General features: G+C 44.0%; 1 protein-coding gene across 1 annotated transcript in view; it reads right to left on the reverse strand.

Moving 5' to 3' along the window:
• Nucleotides 1-238: 238 nt before the first annotated feature.
• The window catches only part of LOC148048101 (maestro heat-like repeat family member 5), a 34,666-nt gene continuing 15,102 nt past the window's right edge, over nucleotides 239-19,802 (reverse strand). Inside the window, exons 9-24 of the mRNA XM_087708239.1 lie at nucleotides 18,356-18,451; nucleotides 18,099-18,203; nucleotides 17,365-17,500; nucleotides 16,414-16,526; nucleotides 15,939-16,088; nucleotides 15,263-15,417; nucleotides 13,198-13,345; nucleotides 12,669-12,841; nucleotides 12,289-12,426; nucleotides 11,703-11,817; nucleotides 5,169-5,312; nucleotides 4,427-4,603; nucleotides 3,346-3,492; nucleotides 1,045-1,147; nucleotides 525-590; nucleotides 239-405 (exon numbers count right to left, since the gene is read on the reverse strand). Of these exons, the coding sequence (XP_087564365.1) occupies nucleotides 239-405; nucleotides 525-590; nucleotides 1,045-1,147; nucleotides 3,346-3,492; nucleotides 4,427-4,603; nucleotides 5,169-5,312; nucleotides 11,703-11,817; nucleotides 12,289-12,426; nucleotides 12,669-12,841; nucleotides 13,198-13,345; nucleotides 15,263-15,417; nucleotides 15,939-16,088; nucleotides 16,414-16,526; nucleotides 17,365-17,500; nucleotides 18,099-18,203; nucleotides 18,356-18,451 (2,133 nt within the window). The remainder of the gene's footprint in view (nucleotides 406-524; nucleotides 591-1,044; nucleotides 1,148-3,345; nucleotides 3,493-4,426; nucleotides 4,604-5,168; nucleotides 5,313-11,702; nucleotides 11,818-12,288; nucleotides 12,427-12,668; nucleotides 12,842-13,197; nucleotides 13,346-15,262; nucleotides 15,418-15,938; nucleotides 16,089-16,413; nucleotides 16,527-17,364; nucleotides 17,501-18,098; nucleotides 18,204-18,355; nucleotides 18,452-19,802) is intronic.

The following is a 19,802-nucleotide window of genomic DNA, read 5'->3' on the forward strand; positions in this document are numbered from 1 at the left end:
CCTCGTTTGAATGCTGTTCGAAGGGCTAATGGTGGTCATACTGACTATTAAATCGTGTCAATAAACTCAGTTTTTGATGGGCTTTCGAATGGTGTATGAATTATTTGTGTTGTTATTACAAGTGTTGCTGTGACCCCCTAGGAAAAGGTTATGCCCCGCCCTGTAATATACACTGAAGAAGGCACAACTTTGTGGTATGGGGTGCCAAGACAATAAAGTAAAGGATTAAACTATTTAACTATGATAGTTTGGACGCGTGGAGGTTCTGGATGGCTTTGGAGAGAAAATGGCTAAGAATGAGATCAGGCTTGATCCGATGGCCGCACTGCCGGCAGAGTACTTTCATGGACTCAGCTGCAACCTGAGCTACGGAGGCTTCACAATCCTCTTGCAGATCCCGGAGACCTGGAAGGAATCCAGAAAAGAAATGATTTCCAGGATCCACCTTGAGAACCAACTCTGATCAGCGACAGAGCTTCTGGAGAGAAAGTCTCTGCTTCAAGCGAGGGAACTTTGAAACTCACCCAGGAAAACTTCTTCGATTTGTTTGGAAGTCACCACATTCCGTTTCATGTATTCTGCACAGCAGCCTAGATACATGCAAAGAAAGGGTTGGTGGAGTTGGCATATATGGCTAAATCAACTGATTCAAGAAAGAAAATGCAGAATTCTTTTGTTTATATTTGGAAGAGTCACTTTGGGATTTTATGGGATGGTCCCAGGAATTGGGTCTGTCTAGAGATCGGATGAAAGAATTTCATATGACTCATATTTATGATGGTTCCAGAGTCTTGGGGGGGGTCACCTGATCACTTTTTGCAACCTTCGGGTGAGCAAACTCCGGAAGGAAGCCCGATTCACTTAACAACCACGTGACTCACTTAACCACAGTGATACCCTTAAGAAACGGGGCCGTGTGTGTGTGTGTGTGTGTGTGTGTGTGTGTGTGTGTGTGTGTGTGTGAGAGAGAGAGAGAGAGAGAGATAATGGTCAGCATGCCCTAGTTTTTCCTCCCCTCCTTCCAGAGTTTGCATTTGGGGTTACCAATTAAGAGGGCAGCTGCCCTTCGGGATGAAGAATTCTGGCTCTTCAGGAATTTCAGCATCTGCTTCAACATTTCCGGCAGTTTTTCCTTGCATCGATTGATCTGAGGAACACATGGCCACAAACAAGGCAATGAACTCTGTAGCTTCCTCTTTATTTCTTTCTAAGGTTTCTAGTCCTCATGTCCTCAACAACAATGTCTTCCACAACATATTAAATTTTATTATACTGCATTGTATCGTATTGTATTTTAAACTATAAGATGGTTATACTATACTATATTTTATTATACTAAACAATATTATTATACTATATTGGATTTTGTTAGGCATATAATCTAACAGTTGGGTTGTTAATATATAAATCATGTAACAATGCTGAACCTGTTTCTTTAAATAATAGTGTAAATGTGATTGGTTGCTGTTTCCTCAAGCGGCCATAAGATGGAGCCAGAATCACTGTTAGATGCTGATCTGATCTGAGGGTTTGGAAGCTGGCTGTTAGAAGTGTCGTATAGTGATCAGCGTGAGCTATTGTAAGTTTTGCAACTGCGGAGCTTACCTAACAGACTTGACTGGACTGGACTAGACTGGACTACTATACAATGCAATACAATATAATATTACATTATATAGTATAGTATATTGTAAGTATTAGTATAATACAGTTTTATATTGTATTGTATTATACACACACACACACACACACACACACACACACAAACACATTTATGTTATTAAAGACAATTTTATCCAAGTTAAAACCATAAAGGAAAATAAAGAAAAATAGTATAGTGAAAAAAGAATAAAAAAAGAAAAGGGAAATAAAGATGATAAGGAAATGGCTTCTGATCTCATAAATGCATTTATGTTTTGCCCTCTTTACATTGTAATTTCCCTTTTCCACAAACTACCATTTTTGATCCTCAAACTCACAAATCAGTAAGGTTTATAGTCCTCATGGTGGCATGGAACCTCTGGTATTCCCAAGGGAGCAACAACCCAAGAAGAATCTCTCTAGCCAGTTTAGTCTAGTGGTTGAGGCATCAGGCAAACAAACCAGGAGCCTGTGAGTTCTAGTCCCACCTTTCTCATGAAAGCCTCCTGAGTGACTGGGGGAGTTCTAGTCCTGCCCTTAGGCATGAAAGCTGGCTGGGTGACTTTGGTCCAGTCCAGGGGTGGGTTTCTCGCCCCGTTCCAACCGGTTCGGTTGGAACAAGGCTGGCGTACTAGCATCTGTGCGATGCTCCAGCTACTCCTGGAGGATCGCGCAGGCGCTGTATGTGTCCTGCGCATGCGTGGAAGGGCAGAATTCAGCAAAACCGGGTAAGGCGCGGGTGCGGGCGCGCACGGGCGCGGGGGGGCCTTCACCGTTCCCGGAAGTTACTTACTTCCGGGTTCGGTGACCAACCGGATCGCGGGGACCGCCGTGAACCGGTTGAAACCCACCCCTGGTCCAGTCCCTCTGCCTCAGGGCAGCCCACCTCACAGGGTTGTTGGGAAGGAAATTAGAGGAGGAGGAGGGGGAGGAGAAGCATTAGGGACGTCCACCATCTTGAATGATTTATCAAAAGAAGAAAGGCAGGAGAAAAAGAAAATATATTATACTCTAATCCAGAAGAAAAGGAACCAGCTAGGCTCCTACTTACCACCTTCGAGCAGATGCTGGAATACATGCTCCGGAGACTTTTGTAAATCTTGTAGTCAAACAAAGTCTCTGGAATCTCCTCCCACTTCATAAAGGAGACGCAGGAGATCAGGGTGTTCCTGGAGATCTGGGCCAAGGGAGGAAAGGAGGCGTCAGAGGAGCCGGTTCTGAGGTTGTCCATCTTTTGCAGAGAAACCCCAGCCTTCTCCTTGCTCAGGGGTGGGAAAGGGGATGAGCCACCCCAGGAGGAAGCTATGGCAGGGCAAGGGGGACCCTGAAGGCCAGAGTTCCCCACAATTCAACCCTGATTCTATTATATTGGTATCAGGCAAACCATCAAGAAGAAAACAACCCCCTAATCCAAGAATGACCCAACAGAAAACCTATACCCATATCAAAATGATCCAGCATTAAGCAGATATCAAACCCTCCCCTCCAACCTACTGATGCTGTCCCTAGTTGGGTCCAGAACGGCCTGCAAGAAAACAACCAGGTTCAGAGGACCTCACAACTTCAGGATTGCAGAATTTCTTTGCCTTTTCCAGAGGGTCCACATGATGCAACCACATTGCTCTGAGTGAAGATGGGGGTACAGCGTGGTCTCATGAAGAAGGGAGCATGAAGAGACTTAGTTGACCCCGCCCTTCAACTCACCTCTCGAGTCCACCTATTAGCCAACTGGATTATGAGAGGAATCAGGTTGCGCAGGATGGATTTGGTCACATTCCCCTCTGTCTCCTTGACCCCTTTTAAGAGCAGGCCAAAAAGGGTGATGGAGGTGTTGCGCAACTCGTTGTCCTCCTACAAGGAAGAGAAATGTGTCAGTCCCTCCAATTAGCATTTAGGAAGTGGGAGGTGTTGTGAGAACCTAGAAGAACAAACTGCAACACACACAACAGTCAGCTGAACAAAATTTGAGAGCAGAAATTTCAGGTGAGAAAACGTCTCACATTTGATTCTCCTTTGTTTCCTTAAAGAGAAAGGCAGGGAGGGATCCACTAAACCTACAATAAAAGCCTTCATAACTCTCATCCTCTTCATCTGATCTGCCTCAGTTTCCCACTCACGAGACAAAGCAAGGGGAGTCTGGCAACTGTTTCTCTAGACAAGGCCATGCCAATGGTTGGCCATGGGTGTAAAAGGCTTTCAGACCAACCTCTATAGTGTGATCGAGGGGTTGTTTTCCCATATTTGCAGCCTTCAGATGTGAGGACCCCAACTCCAGTATGCTGGCTGGAGAATTCTGGGAGTTGAAGTCCTCACCTCTTCAAGTTGCCAAGAGGGAGAAATACTGATAGAGACCAGAGTTTCCCAATCTGAGCAGCTTTCAGATGTGGGGACTTCAACCTTCTCAGGCCAGCAGAGTTGAAATCCACACACCTTAAAGGGTCTGAGATCAAGCAACACCAATCTGGATTTTTAATAAATATGGAGGATGATTGATGGTGGTTTGGGGATGGTGGTTTGGTGGAGTGGCAACCTTCATTCTCTTCCACCTCATCTGGCACTTCTCCAGCTCTCTGGAAGGGCTCAATGATCATCTGCAAGCTCACACACTCTTTTAGATGAGAACAACACAGTTGTTGCTGAACTATTTCTAAGACTTTTTGATAAAATTAGAATTCTTCAGATGGTACCCAGGCGATCTTTGTGGGAGAAAAAGAGAGAAGGGAGGGAGGGTGGGAGAAGAAGATAGAGGGGGGTGGATTAGTTTGTTGTGATTTGGTTGACGTACATCAGCAAAATACTTCCCCAGGACCGGAATAAGATTGACAGCTTTCCATCCATAGGTTTGAGCATTCAGATGCTGGAAAAGGAACCGAAGAGTCCGGAGTGATTCCTTTGCTACAGACTTGTCTGGGTGACAAGCACAGTTGACCACAGGGACTAGCACCGGCTCTAACATCGTATTCTGGAAGAAGGAGGGAAAGGAGGGAACGATTAAACATGGTCACTGGAGTTTTCTGAGTCTAGGAATGACAAACACAGGGAAGCCCACAGAACATAGAATAACAGGGTTGAAAAGGAACTTGGAGGTCATCTAGTCCAACCCCCTGCTCAAGCAGGAGACCCTAAACTATTCTGGACAAATGGTTGTCCAGTCTCTTCTTGAAAGCCTCCAGTATTGGAGCACCCACAACTTCTGGAGGCAAGTCGTTCCACTGGTTAATTGTCCTTATTGTCAGGGAATTTCTCCTTAGTTCTAGGTTGCTTCTCTTCTTCATTGGTTTCCATCCATTGCTTCTTGTTCTGCTTTGGACGTCCCCCAAGAGGATCTGTCTCCAAATTGATCCTTCAGATCTTCAAAGGATGCCTCCATCTTTGTAGAAGAGAGGCCACTGTAGCTGAGGGCATCCTCTTTCTGGTGGTTGTCTTCTCCTCCTTCTACCCTTCCTAACTTTGTAGAATTCCTAGAGAGTAAGGTCGCACCTGCTGCTCCCTTGAAAGTCCCTCACTTCCTTCCCCCCATCTCTTACCTCAAAGGGGTGCTGGAGAAAATACCCCAGACCACGAATAGCAAATATTTGGATGAGGGGATATGGCTCAGCCATCCATTTTTGGAGGACACTGAGGATGTCCTTCATGATGAAGAAGTGTCCAAGCTCCGGGTGATAGAGAAGCTGAGAAAGAAGAATGGAGTGATGGATTATTAACCAAGCAAAGGAAGGGAACTTTCCTCAGAGCCTCTATGAAGAGATGCCACATTCAGAAAGAGAGGAAAAGAAAAGACAGTCCTCATATAGTGACGGCGGAAAGTCACCATGGCACTGATAAAAGGGACAACTCCATTTTTCAGCCTCATGACCATTGATCACAGTCACCTGATCAAAAATTGGGTACTTGACGGTCCGTATTTATGACAGTCACAGTGTTTCTTTTTTTTCTTTTTTTTTCTTTTTTTTCTTTTTAAACAAACAAAATAAACATATAACATAAAAACCATCCTCCAGTTACATACAGTATGTCAATTGGTCACAAAACTCCTGTGCCTCCTTACCATAGTCTTCACTTACAATTTATATAGAATCTCATATTATCAATCTAATATATATGTATACAATTATTATAATTATTTAACATTTATTTGACTATAATTATTATTACTTCCTTTTATGTGAGATATTCTAAATTTAGAATAGATTTATATTATGACATTTCATTACATCATCCTAAAACCATCCAGTAATATTACATCTTTACATTGTATTCTATATAAAATTATTTATCTTTGGTTACAAAACTTTCATGCATCCTTTCCATAGTCCTCATTTACAATTTATATAGAATTTCATTATTAATCATTTATTTGACTATAACTATTATTCATTTTATGTGTAATATTCTAACTAAATTTAAATTAGTTTTTATTACAGCACTTCATTACATCATCCTGTATCCTTCCAATAGTTGTGAAATCTTATATCTCTTGCCATTTGTAGTATTTGTGTTCTAATTGCTTTCTGGTAGATCTTATATGGACTTCTCTTGGCAACTTGTTTTTCATTGCATATCTTGTAAAGACTTGAAACCCCTTGTCTGTTCCTTGCATCAACTTCACTTTGGTTATTACCGATGCTTCTGCCAAAATTTCTAACATTAGAGCTGCCCAATTTTTTTCCTTTTTTTCTTCTATATTCTGGAATTCTGATCTATCAATCTCCCATAACAATATTCCACTCTTGTCTTTTCCAACCTCAATCTCCTGTCAATATCACCAATTTTCTTATCTCTTTGTTCATCTTTTTCTTCAATTCTTCTGTTCTTTGTTCAATATTCTGCATTTTCTTTTCTTTTTCGTGTTGCAACATTCCTCCAGATAGTATACACTGCCACTATATAGAATCCAAGGCTTTTTTATTAAGTTCCAAACAAGTTCACTGCAATTCTTCTCTCTTTCAAGGCTTTCTTTTTACTCCAGTCCAGCTACTGATAGTACCCTGGAGGAGCACCTGTATAAACAATCCATGCTCATCTGGCTATCATTTTCAATAAACAAGCTCAGAGACCTTGAAATGTGAATCAAATGTGCAAAGAAAACAAAAGAAAAACAATGTTTCCAAGCCTCCAAGCCTCTAAGTGGCAGTGTAACTTCTTTTCTTCTACTTTTACTCCCCTCTTTATATTCCAAACTTCAGGAGAAAAAGAAAAGTTTTTAAAAATAATATGCACTAGAGAATTGAAAAAGGAAAAAGAAAGAAAGTAGAAGAAGAAAAAAAATCCGCTCCAGTTTAAAAAGTAAGAAGCATTTGAAAAAATTCCATCAATAAAAAGATTAAAGAACAGAGGGGGGGGGGCTAGCTGCCAGGACTAATGGCTGCTTGAATGGAAAGCTCCATGAAGAGCAGCTGGATCTGGCATCCGGAGGGGTTTCTGGAAAGACTTTTGTAAACCGAAGATTTCCTGTAGGGAAGACTGAAAAGAAGGTTGGTTTGGCACGACCATAGCAGTGGTGGGTTTCAAAAATTGTTCGAACCTACTCTGTGGGTGTGGCCTCCTTTGTGGGAGTGGCTTGCTGCCCATGTGACCAGATGGGAGTGGCTTGCTGCCCATGCGATCAGATATGAAGATGCCGACGACACTTTTCAGAACCACCTTAAATTACCTCATATACAGAACTGGCATGCATAAGAATGTGAGGTAAACCTGTTTTTTAAAAGGCATCTTTGGTTTGCGTTAAAACAACTTCAACACATGCAATGTTCTGATTGCACCACAAACGCAGTAGTCATCCTTACCTTTCACAGAGGCACTGGGTTTTATAAATAGGAGCATGATAGTGTAGAATCATATCCAAGGACCATTGGTGGTTTCAAAATAATTTGGAACCTCTTCTGTAGGTGTGGCCTGCTTTCCGGGTCCACTGGTGGAACCTCTTCTAACCGGTTTGGTAGATTTGACCAACCCGTTCTACCGAATAGGTGCGAACTGATAGGAACCCATCTCTGGACCAAAAGATGGCAGTTCATGGTCTGCGCTTGAAATTTCATTCATAACTCCGAGCGTGGAAGAGGGCAATCTATAAAGGCCGTCCCAGAGTACTGACAGCAGTTCAAAGTAAGGGAGAAGCTGCAGGAGTCGCGGGTGGCTTAACAGATTCCTGAACTTGGAGGAAGGTATTTTTATTCCAAAACACCTCAAGAGATTAAGATTAAGGAGCGGGGTGGTTGATTTTTTCTATCCTGCCCCCCCCCTTTATAGCTGCGAGTGAGTGAAGGCTTTTTTCTTTTCTTCTCTGAACTGTCTGAGGAGCTGAATCTAAACTTAATTAGTTAACACAACAAAGGCCAGCTGTAAATAACTCTGATTACATGGATGCCTTCAGGGGGAAATGAGTTAACTATTGAAGGTTTGAAGAAGGTTTGAAGAAGAAAAAAAGCTGACTCATAGCAGTGCATTTTGTCAAGTCTGTTTCTTGTTAGTCTGTATCTGGTTAGCTTGTGGAAGAGTGACATCTACTGGCGAAATATGGAATGCCCCCCACCCCATAGTACACCTTAAGAGAAAACAGAACTTTTGGTGACTATACCCCTTGGATAACAAGAAACCTGACTATTGGAGAACATTGATGTTAATCTTTGGACATTACTAAAAGAAATAATTGGAGAGAGAGAAAGAAGATTTACTGGACCAAAGGACTCAGAATATTTATATAATTACTTAATCCAGGAGGGTCATATGTAAGGTTGAACTTAAAGAATAGGAATTAATGTTATAATACTACTATCAAAGGAATATATTGTTATTGTCATTGGTATTGTTAATGCTATAAGATTATTATTTTTTGATATTATTGGCATTAGTATTGATTAACTAAGGAGATGGTTTGATTCAGTGACATGCGGTGAAGTTTATGGCTGGTGAGGCAAAAAGAAAGAAAGCGGATTTTGGCTGCCCTGCCGCTATGTCCGACATAGAGGTAAATTAATAAGTCTCACTCATTCTTTCTATCCTATGATATTTGTTTTCTTATAATATATGAATCTGTTGATATATAGACTATATCACACCTTAATACTCCTTAAAATTGATTATTGAGTAGAGGAAGAGGGAAAAGGAGAGGGAAAGTGAGGAGAGGGAGAGGAAGGAAGGAAGGAGGGAGGGAGGGACGGACTGGAGAAAGTTACGAGGGAGAGAAGAAAGTGGGAGTTCTGGAAAATAACTAAATTAGGGATCCAATTCTTCCAAAAAATGACAAGCACTACAAATCTAACAAAAATTGGCACGGGGAGGAAGCCAGCACCCCAGCTGTCTCTAGCGGCTGCCAGCCCTTGAAACCAAAGATCATTGGAGGATATGCTCCAGAGAGAAAGATCCATTTCAACTAAGGAGCTTCAGATGATATTACAGACTATGCAAGTTGGCAATGGCTAAAAATCACGAAGAACTAAAAAGGATATTAGAGAAATAAGAAATGATACTGGAGAACTAAAGGAGAGAATGCAGAAGATGGATGATAAATTTGAGAAGTTCCAGGAACAGATCAATAAACATGAACAAAATGTAATAGAAGGAAAGTTGGAGAACGATGGGGGGGCGGGGAAATGGAGGAGCTGAGTTCTAGGCTGATCCAGGCAAACAAAGAACTTGAGTTAATGGTCCTCACATTAGAATCAGAGAAAGCAGCCCAATTTCTACGATTTCAGAATGGAAAGGAAGAAAAAGTCGAGGATTTATCAGACATGATGGCAGACCTTATGGCAAAGGCTTTGGGAATAGGAAAGGATGAGATGGCAATTGAGATCGATAAGACATATAGAATTCAGACAAACTCGCAAAAAAGAACAATCTCCTGATGGAAGTCCATATAAAGTTTGTTAAAACTTCAATACGCAATGAGATGCTGAATAGAAGAGACGATCTGATAATACACAATCAATGACAACTAACAGTCTTAAAACAGTTACCAAGGAGAATCAGAGAACTAAGAAGGCCCTATCAATTTTTAACATCTGTGCTGAATAAATACAAAATTAACTTCAGATGGCTGATGCCGGAGGGCATACTGGTAACTTGGAGAGATTGAAGATTCAGAATTACAGATACAATCAAGGTTTGCACAGTTTAGGAAGAAGGAAGGTATTGCCAAATATTACACAATATTAGATAAACTTTTGATACAGACAGAAAACAGGCTATCTACAAAGTGTAGATAGATTTTTGTTGGAATATAAGATAGAGGAGGAACATGTCAAAGAAACTATAGTCGTCTGAGCGAAAATTTTTGGTTATAATGTAGAATTGGCTAAGTGGGAAAAACTTTGGATACAATCAGAAACTAACAATGGCTACAGCTTATAAAGAAAATCTTTATAAGGTGTTCCACAGATGGCATCTCCCCCTCAGCATGGCTCTCCAAAATGTTTAAAAATCTGGTCCCAAATTGTTGGAAATGTAAAAAAAAACCACCAGGCACTTTTTATCAAATGTTGTGGATGTGCAATGAGGCAAAAAAATATTGGAAAATGATTCAATCATGGTTAGAACAAATGGTGGGAGACCAAATCTTGTGTAAACCAGAAATTTTTCTCCTAGGTATAATACGGGAGGGGTTTAAGAAAGATACACTTTATCTAATTTATATGTACTAACTGTGGCATGCATAATTTATGCACAATATTGGAAAAAAGAAAATACACCATCAGAGCTAGATATAATCAAAAAAGTGTTGGCCTGTGTGGGAGCAGATAGGCTCTCTCTTGAACTTAAAAATAAAGGGGAATCAAAATATTTTGAAGTCTGGAACAGATTTTATAATTGATATAAGACAAGGTGACAAGACTGGAACAAACTGTATATTTTGTGATTGGACAGAAGGATACACAATGTATTAAGTAGGCTAATTGTTAATGGTTGAGACTAGCTGTATATAATGTGAATGTATGGTCGCTTCGACTTTGCAGTACTGCATTGTTTTAAATGTAAAAATAATAAAAATATATTTAAAAAGATTAAAGAACACACTAAGTTTGACTCAGGCTTAATCTCGCAGCTTAACCTCTTCTGTCTTCAATTTTAACTTTACTTTTGATCTTTTTGGGTGTTCTCTTCTCTAATAATAAAATTTATCTCACTAATTCGAAACACTCTCTCTCCCGCTTTCCTTCTGATCTGGAGCTGTCCCAACTTTCAGCAGCTTCAATGGCTGCTTCTCTGTGGTCAGAAAAAAGGCCTTCTCCTGGATCTGCCAGGAACTTTGCAATGTCCCTGGGATCACCAGGATGTGCCTTTCTCTATCACTGTCTCTATGGGATGGTTTAGGTACAAAAGAACCGTCCAGCGGCAGACATATCGACGGCGGGATTGCACATCGTATCATCGTGATGTCAGCTTCACATGCTAACGGTCGCAGTGTTTCGAGGTTACGTGATCCATTTTGTGACCGCCTGATAAGCCAAGTCAATGGGGAAACCAGATTCACTTAACCATGTGACTAACTTAACAACTGCAGCAATTCACTTAACAACTGTGGCAAAGGAAGTGGTAAAATGGGACAAAACTTGCTTAGGGACTGAGCAACAGAAATTTATGGCTCAGTTGTGGTCATAAGTCGAGGACAACCTGTAGAAGGAAATCACTGAAATATCTGGTTTATCCTAAGTGTATGACCATGGCATTGGCTTAAGGGCTTCTGCGATCACTTAGTGACCACTGGAGGTTCTATGATGGTCTTATGTCAGGGACTACAGAATGGCAATACAAAACTGTCTATAATGCAAAGAGGAAACAGAATTTGGGGTCATTGAATCTTCCTCCCTCCCTCCCTCCCTCCCTCCCTCCCTCCCTCCCTCTAATTCCACCGATTAACAGAGTAAGAGGAGACCTTGGAAGTCTTCTGGTCCAACCCCTTGACCAAGTAGGAGACCATTACTATGTCAGACAAACAGCTGTCCAGTCTCTTCTTCAAGGCCTCCAGTGATGGAGCCCCCACAACTTCAACTTCCTAATCATAAAGTCCCCCTGAACCCTGCACAACTTTCCTGGACCTCCACAATGTTGTGGTGCATCCTCACCTCCGAGAAGAACACCATGCCAATTGTCTTCTCCCTTAAGTCGGGACGGTGCAGGTAGGTGTTGGCATGTCTGAACATCATCTTCAGGTCCACTTTAGAATAGGCGAAGAGTTTCCTAAAGATAAAATAGGGAGAAATCAGATAAGATCTGCTGGTGAGTGAGGAGAAAATCACCAAGCTAGAGAAATGATTCTCTGAATTATGGATAAATGAATTACTCAATGAATTAGTCCATTTCTGCCTCCCTCTCTTTTGCTCTCTCCCTTCCCTTCCTCTCCTGTATCTCCCCTTCCCTCTCTCTCTCTCTCTTTCCTCCCTCTCAACCCCCCTTTCTTTCTCTTTCTCTCTGTGCCTCTTCTTCTTCCTCTCCTTCTGCACTCCCTTCCTCTCTCTTTCACTCTCTTTCTCCCTTCCTCTCTCCTTTTCCTCTATCCAACCTCTCTTTCTCTCTCCCTCCCCCTTCCTTCCCTCTTCCCCATCTCCCTCACTTTCTCTCTCTCTGCCTCTTCTTCCTCTTCTCCCTCAGCCCTCCCTCTCTCACCCACTGCCACTCAAAGCCAAGTTCTTTGGACTCTGAAGTTCTTACCGGACAAGGTGGAAAATGGCCTCATACAGACTATCTGGGCTCAAGAACATCTCCCAGCATCCCAGCATCTCCAAATCTTTGTATTCCTCTTTGTATCCGGCAGACAGGATGAGGTTTTTAATCACCTGCACTGCCGTGCTAAATCAAAGGAAGGGAGAAGAGTTGGTGCCAATGCTTCAGCTGATGCCTCCTTCAAAGGCCATGCTTCTTCCCCTGATCCCAACCGGCCTCCCGCTGCCCTTCAGGAGAGCTCCAGCTTTCACTTGGCGGCTTGTGCAACAACCACAAAAAAAAAAAAAACAGCAAATCACCCTCCCTTTATTTCTTCCCCTTTCAGTGATATCCAGTTGGATCCAGATTGGTCCCAGGAGATTCCTTACCTCAAGAGGTTGACCTGTTCTGAAAGGTCCATGACTCTGCTGGATCCATTGTTGCTGGCTCCCAGGAGAAAGTACAGCTGCGTGACCAGGGCGAGGAGCAGGTTGGAGAATTTGTTGGTGAGGAGCTCAGCAGCGTTCGGGAGGGACAGGAGGAAAGAGAGGGCATTGGTGGCCTAGAAATGGGATGAAGGGAGAGTCACCTTGGGCTCCCCAGTTTACTTAGATTCATCATCTTCTTCCTCTTCCCCAGAATCCCTTTCAGGGTGGAGTCTGGCCAACTAAACGGAGCTGAGGGCTTACTGGCCAGATGCCCTTCCTGTTGCCAATGAGGAGTTTTGTTCGACAGATACATTCTCATTGAGCCCAGGAAGAGAAACATCTGCCTCCACCTAAAAAGGAGGAGGGGCTTATGCCAAATGATGCTCCAATTTTAGCCCCAGCAGTTTTCCCACTGCCTCCCTCTCCCCTTCCCTTAGGTGTTCCCCACCTCTAGATCCAAGGGAAAGAGAGCCACCAGTGGAGGGCTTACAGCAATGGGCATGAGGGACTTGCTGCTCCTCCTTGAAATGGCATCAGTGCTGGGGTCTTGGTCTTCCAGCCGTTTCAAGAGGGGCTTCATGATCTTGTGGTTGACACAAGGGTCTTCAGCCAGCGCCTCCCAAATCTCCCTGGCATTTCTGCGGAGGGGGAGAAACCAATTGGGAGGGAATCAGATCCTTTCCCCATTTCGGAAGAGACAGCCAGCCAGAGAGATGACCCCCCCCCCAAAAAAAAACAGAAGGAAGGATTGGAAAACCAAAGGCCAAATGAATGGCTCTCATGCCAGAAAAATATATATACACAAGTAGTTCTCGACTTACAACCGTTTCTCCAGGAGCCATTCAAAGAAACAACGTCATTGAAAAAAGTGACTTATTCCCAGTTTTCACACTTTCCAGCATCCTTAGGATCATCTGACCAAAATTCAGACTCCTGGACAACTGGTTCAGATTTATGACCATCCCAAAGTCAAGTGATCACATTTTGTGACCTTCTAACAAGCACATTCAATAGGGAAGTCAAATTCACTTAACGACCATGTTTCCCTCTTAACAACTGCAGTGATTCACTTAATAAATGTGACAAGAAAAGTCATAAAATATCTTTCAAAGTTCATTCCCATCTCTACTCTCATCTGATGTGACCTCCCACTAGAAGACTTCATCTGTGACACACCCATGGCCCATCAAAACATCCATCAAGACCCTTACCTGACACAACCTTTACTCACCTACACATCACAAGACCCATTACAAGATCCCCACCTGACACAACCCTCAATCTGAGGTGACCTCCCCATCACAAGACCCTCACTTGATATGACCCTCACCTGGTCCATCACAAGATCCTCACCTGACGCAATCCTAAATCTGAGGTGATCTTCCCATCACAAGCCCCTCACTTGATATGATCCACACCTGACATGACCTCTCCATCACAAGACCCTCCCTTGATATGACCCTCACCTGGTCCATCAGAAGACCCATCACAAGATCCTCACGTGACATGACCCTCAATCTGAGGTGATCTCCCCATCACAAGACCCTCACTTGATATGACTCTCACCTGGTCCATCAGAAGACCCATCACAAGATCCTCATTTTATATGGTCCTCATCTGACATGACCTCCACACCACAAGACCCATCACAAGATCCTCACTTGACATAACCCTCAATCTGTGGTGACTTCCCCATCACAAGACCCTCACTTGATATGACTCTCACCTGGTCCATCAGAAGACCCATTACAAGATCCTCACCTGACATGACCCTCAATATGAAGTGATCTCCCCATCACAAGACCTTCACTTGATATGATTCTCACCTGGTCCATCAGAAGACCCATCAGAAGACCCTCACCTGATATGACCCTCACCTGAGACAACCCACACCTGATGTGACCTTTCCATCACAAGAGCTACTAACCACACCAAGCCCTTACAAGCAGAAGATCACCAGCACTAGCGTTCCTTAAACTCCATTGAAGATGTTACCTTGCCTGGTAACAAAACAACACAGAAGCTTAGAGAACCAACCTCCACCCTCTTCCTCCACCTGTGCTCATTTCATTTCATTTCATTTATTAAATTTCTATGCCACCCAATCCCAGAGGATTCCAGGTGGCTTACAGAAATGAAAAAAATTAAAAAGAATTTTTAAAAACAATTGGACACAACAAGTTTAAAAAGGGAAACACAACAAACACCCAATCAGAAGGGGGCTGGACCTCAATCATGGGTTCAACAGCCCCAAGCCTGCCGGAAAAGCCAAGTTTTAATGGCTCATTCCACAGGGCTGGAGCAGCAACAGAAAAGGCCCTACTCCTAGGCGCCACCAGCCGGCATTGTCCCGCTGATGGCACTCGGAGAAGACCCATCCTGTACGATCTTATTGGTCTGAGGGAAGTATGTGGCAGAAGACGGTCTCGCAGATACCCGGGTCCTAGACCATATAGGGCTTTAAAGGCTACAAGGATTCAATCCATTGCAAAGGATTGAGAGACTCTGAGGAATCCAAGACAACAGGATGCCCATCTCCTTGAAGTTCTTCTTACCCATCACAGCCAACAGAGGATTCCAGCAATATGTCCACAACTTGGTTGACCCTCTTGGAGGCCAAGTGACATACGGCCTTGATGGTGAGGGCTTTTGTTGCTGGGTGGGTAATATTCGGGAGACGCTGGTAGATCTCCTTCAAGAACATGGGTAGCTATGGCAAAAGAGAGATTGGAGGATGACATTCAGTGTTGGTCTCCATTGGAGATGCAGTAGGGATGATAACTCCCACCCATTGGGGGAAATAAATTGGCCCTCACAATATCAATGTTTGCCCTACATATTTTAAAAACTCCTGATTTGTCCAGCTACCTGTGATATTTTATTTATTGGTTTATTTTAGGAGATTTATATTGCCACCTATTTGCATATGACGATTCAAGGCAGCTGACAAAGCCATAAAAACATCTGGAGCCTTCACCACTGCCACACTGGTTCACCAAATGTTATTTTTCATGAAAAAAATGGCTCCTTTGTTTTGCCCTTACCTTCTTCTGGGAGGTTTGGACAACTTTCTCAACAGCCCTAAGATCGCTCAGTGGCCTCCTATCCAGCCTTAGCCTTCTTAAAACCAGAAGTGTCGTCACTGAGCCAAAATGGTCTCAGTTATTCTCATCTTTGTTTTCTACAAAATCTCCTACATCCCTTTTGCTCCAAACCCTGCAATGTCCTTACTTTCTCCATATCCTTGCCAAACTCCACTAGCATGGTGTTGAGGAGCAGCCCCGCAGAGTGTGAGATGTATTTATCCCTGTGTGTCAAAGCGTCCACGGTTGCCAAGATCAGCTGCGTTAGCTGCAATGGATTGAGATTCTCCCCAAAGGCCTATCGGAGAGAAGGAAAGGAGACCATGCAGAGATGCCTTAGAGCTTTGACGCCCTTCTCTTGAGACGTTGACCCAGATTGGGGGACAGCACACCATGTAGAGATGCAGCCTTATTCCATGCCCTCCATCAGGTGGGATTCGGATGGGAGTCAAAGAAGCCAACATGGCAGCTGCCCTTTCTTCCTCCTAGGCATTGGGGGGAGGGGTACCAAAGCCCAACCTTGGGAGGATGCCGTCCCCACTGTGAGATTGACTCCTTTGAGACTCTGCAGGTCAGGAGGAGGAGCAAAAGGAAGCCAGGCCAAAGGCTGATCCAAAACATACCTTCGCCATTTTGCAGATGTTGTTGTGGAAAGAGTCCAAAACAAAGAAATCCTCGCTCGACCAATCTACAATGTTGTCCAGTTTGTTCTTCTTTTTTTTGTCCATTTCTTTTGCTTGGGAGGGAGGGGAAGAAACCACAAGGTCAGATTTTGGCCTTCGGAACCTGGGAACTTCCTTCGTCTGACGGCCAGTTTAGTCATTGCAAGAAAAGAGAAGATCTGGAGCTCAGGGTCGACCTGAGGGGTCCCTGGTGCTCTCTGACCTGGGGGGTTTCCTTGCAGGTGTTTCATTGCCCAACTAGGGAACATCATCAGAGGGGGATGACCATCAATTCTTATGGAAGCACAGAAAAAAGATCCCTTCCTTCAAGTACTGATCACGTTACCTAGTTGGGTCATGAAATGTCAAGAAGAAAACCACCAAGCTCAGAGAGCACCAAGGACCCCGATGTCCTTCTCCTCCTCTTCCTCCTCCTCTAACTCTTTTCCCTCTCTCTTCGCTACTTTCTCATTGCCCCCTCTTCCCTTCCCCCTTGATTTCCTTCCCCACTCCCTCCTCCTCCTCCCTCTCCTCATCTTCCTCTCCCTCTCTTCCCTCCCTTCTCATCTCCTCCTCCACTTGCTGCTTCTCTTCCTCCTCCTTCTCCTCCCTGTCTTCCTTTCTCACTCCTGCCCCCTCCTTGCTCCCTGCCCCTCTCTTCATCGTTCCTTCTCTCTCCCCCCTCCTCTTCCTCCTCCCTAGCTGACTCACAATGTGAGAATCGCCTTCTTAAAAGGACCCCTGGCCCTGAAAAATGCCAATATCAACTGCCAATTCCAGGCATCTCTGCTAAGCCCAACGACCCAATGTTTCTTGGCTAAGCCACAGACTGTGCCACCCAATGCTCTCCTGGGCAGGGAGCATCCCTGGTCTTCTTGCAGCAAATCAATCCTTGGAGTCCAAAGTTCTCACCCATTTTGCTCATGAGGAGGTGGTGCAGGTGGTAGGCAGCCTCTGCAGATGTCTGGCCAACTTCTGGACTGGTGTCGCCAATGTGCAGGGCCAGCAAAGCCACCAGCTGCCCCAGCAAGGAAAAGTCAGCTGTGGTCTAAAGAAAGGAAGGGGAAAGGAGGGAAAAGAGGAGAGAGAAGGGGAGGGGGCTCATGAAGCTATCAGCTGGCTGAAATCAGGGAATAAGAACCACAGAACTACAGAATCTTAGATACACAGAATGATAGAATCATAGAATTATCAAATATTTGAATATTAGAATCATTGAATCACATAACCTGAGAATTACAGGATCTCAGAATCTTTGAATCACAGAACCTGAGAATTACAGGATCTCAGAATCTTTGAATCACAGAACCTGAGAATTTCAGAATCTCAGAATCTTTGAATCACAGAACCTGAGAATTACCGAATCTCAGAATCTTTGAATCACAGAACCTGAGAATTACCGAATCTCAGAATCTTTGAATCACAGAACCTGAGAATTATAGAATCTCAGTATCACAGCATGACAGAACCTCAGTGGCTGGAAGGAACAGTGGAGGTCATCTCCTCCAATCCTCTGCTCAAGCAGGACTCCTTGTATCCTCCTGGTCACATCCCAAAGGTGCTTTTCCCAAAAGGCAGCTGGACTTTCTTGGGGGGGTTTCCTTTCTTTGAAAACATTTTGCTTCTCATCCCAAAGAGAGACTTACGTCGAAATTGACATTTTCAGAAACGAAATTGAAGAGGTGCTTGATGGTCTTGAGGGCCCTCCATCTCTCATGGCTCTTGGGAGAATCGATCCAGGGATTTGTTTGCTGCCAGGGGAAACAAAGGAGAAGGAGGAAAGGAGGAATGGGTCATTCCCAGTTGGAAGAGCCACAGACTCCACAGGGGGACAGAAGGGCCAAATCCAGCCTGAACATCTGGCTGACTGAGCAACCCACCCCAAGAAAGGATTTCTCTTTACCGTCAGGATCTCCTGCAGGGCATCCAAATTGGGAGCTTCAGACAACAATCCAGTCAGCATGTTGTTGCAGGCAGTGGCTATCTGATGATAGAAATCCTAAAAAAAAGGAGAAAATGTCAGAAGGAAGAAGGGCCGTCAAGGAAGGAACGGCTCCTGAAAGAGGCAGAAATCCAGGGGTGGGGAACTGATGGCCCTTTTACGACTGGGGCACTGCAGCTCCCAACCTTCCTGAGCCACCCATGGAATTCTGGGAGTTGAAGTCCAGAGGTCTGCAGTAAATGGAGTGGCTGACCTTGCAGGGCCGTTTTTTTCTTCCTTAACAATTCTGGGAGATTCAAATACAGGCAGTCCTCATCTTACGACCACAATTGAGACCAAAATTTCCAATGCTAAGCGAGACATTAGTGAATTTTGCCCCCATTTTACGAACTTTCTTGCCACAGTGGTTAAGTGTATCACTTTGGTTGTTAAGTTGGTCACACAGTTGTTAAGTGAATCCAGCTTCCCTATTTACTAGTCAGAAGGTCACAGTAGGGGGGTCATGTGACCCTATAATACTCCGACCATCATAAATCTGATTCGGTTGCTAAGCATGTGAATTCTGAGGGTTATCTGAGACTACCTAGGAATCAGTGGTGGGTTTCAAAATTTTTTAGAACCTACTCTATGGGTGTGGCCTCCTTTGTGGGAGTGGCTTGCCGGCCATGTGACCTGGTGGGAGTAGCTTGCTGGCCATGTGTTCTCTCTCTCTCTCTCTCTCTCTCTCTCTCTCTCTCTTCTTCTTCTTCTTCTTCCTTTTGTCTCTCTGTACCCTTTTCCTTTTTTTCTTTCATCTCTCTCACTTTTTCTTTCTTTTTTTCTTTATTTATTTCTTCCTTTCTTTCTCTCTGTGTGTGTGTGCGTGTGTGTTTGTGTGTGTGTATGTGTGTGTGTCAGTGTTGGGTTTCAAAATTTTTTGGAACCTCTTCTGTAGGTGTGGCCTGCTTTCCGGGTCCACTGGTGGAACCTCTTCTAAACGGTTTGGTGGATTTGACGAACCAGTTCTACCGAACTGGTGCAAACTGGTAGGAACTCACCTCTGCTAGGAATCATAGCTAGTGCCTGCAGACCATGGTTGCTCTGCCCCACCATGGCCCTTCTTTTGTTGGGGGCAAAGGGAGGAGATGGGAATTGGTCTTGAGAAGATCCTTCAACCAGAAGATAAAAGAGAAGTGGAGGAAGAGAGAAAAGATGGGGAGGAAAACCCCCTGGAAATGTTTAGGGCTTCAAAATAGGGACTCCTGGGATCCAGAAACGTAGAACGAGAAGGGGAAGCAGACTTTCAAGACCAAAGAGGAAGGGACAAGCCAAGGGGACCTTTGGCTCGAGGGATGGATCCAGGGCTGTTGAGGAGATCAGGAATCCTGTTCACTGCATCCTTGTTTCCAGGTGGATCCCCTATTGCTTT

Source organism: Thamnophis sirtalis, unplaced genomic scaffold (assembly GCF_051295495.1).
Source record: "Thamnophis sirtalis isolate CommonGarterSnake01/CBP01778 unplaced genomic scaffold, rThaSir2_p1.2 scaffold_3, whole genome shotgun sequence".
Taxonomy (NCBI): domain Eukaryota; kingdom Metazoa; phylum Chordata; class Lepidosauria; order Squamata; family Natricidae; genus Thamnophis; species Thamnophis sirtalis.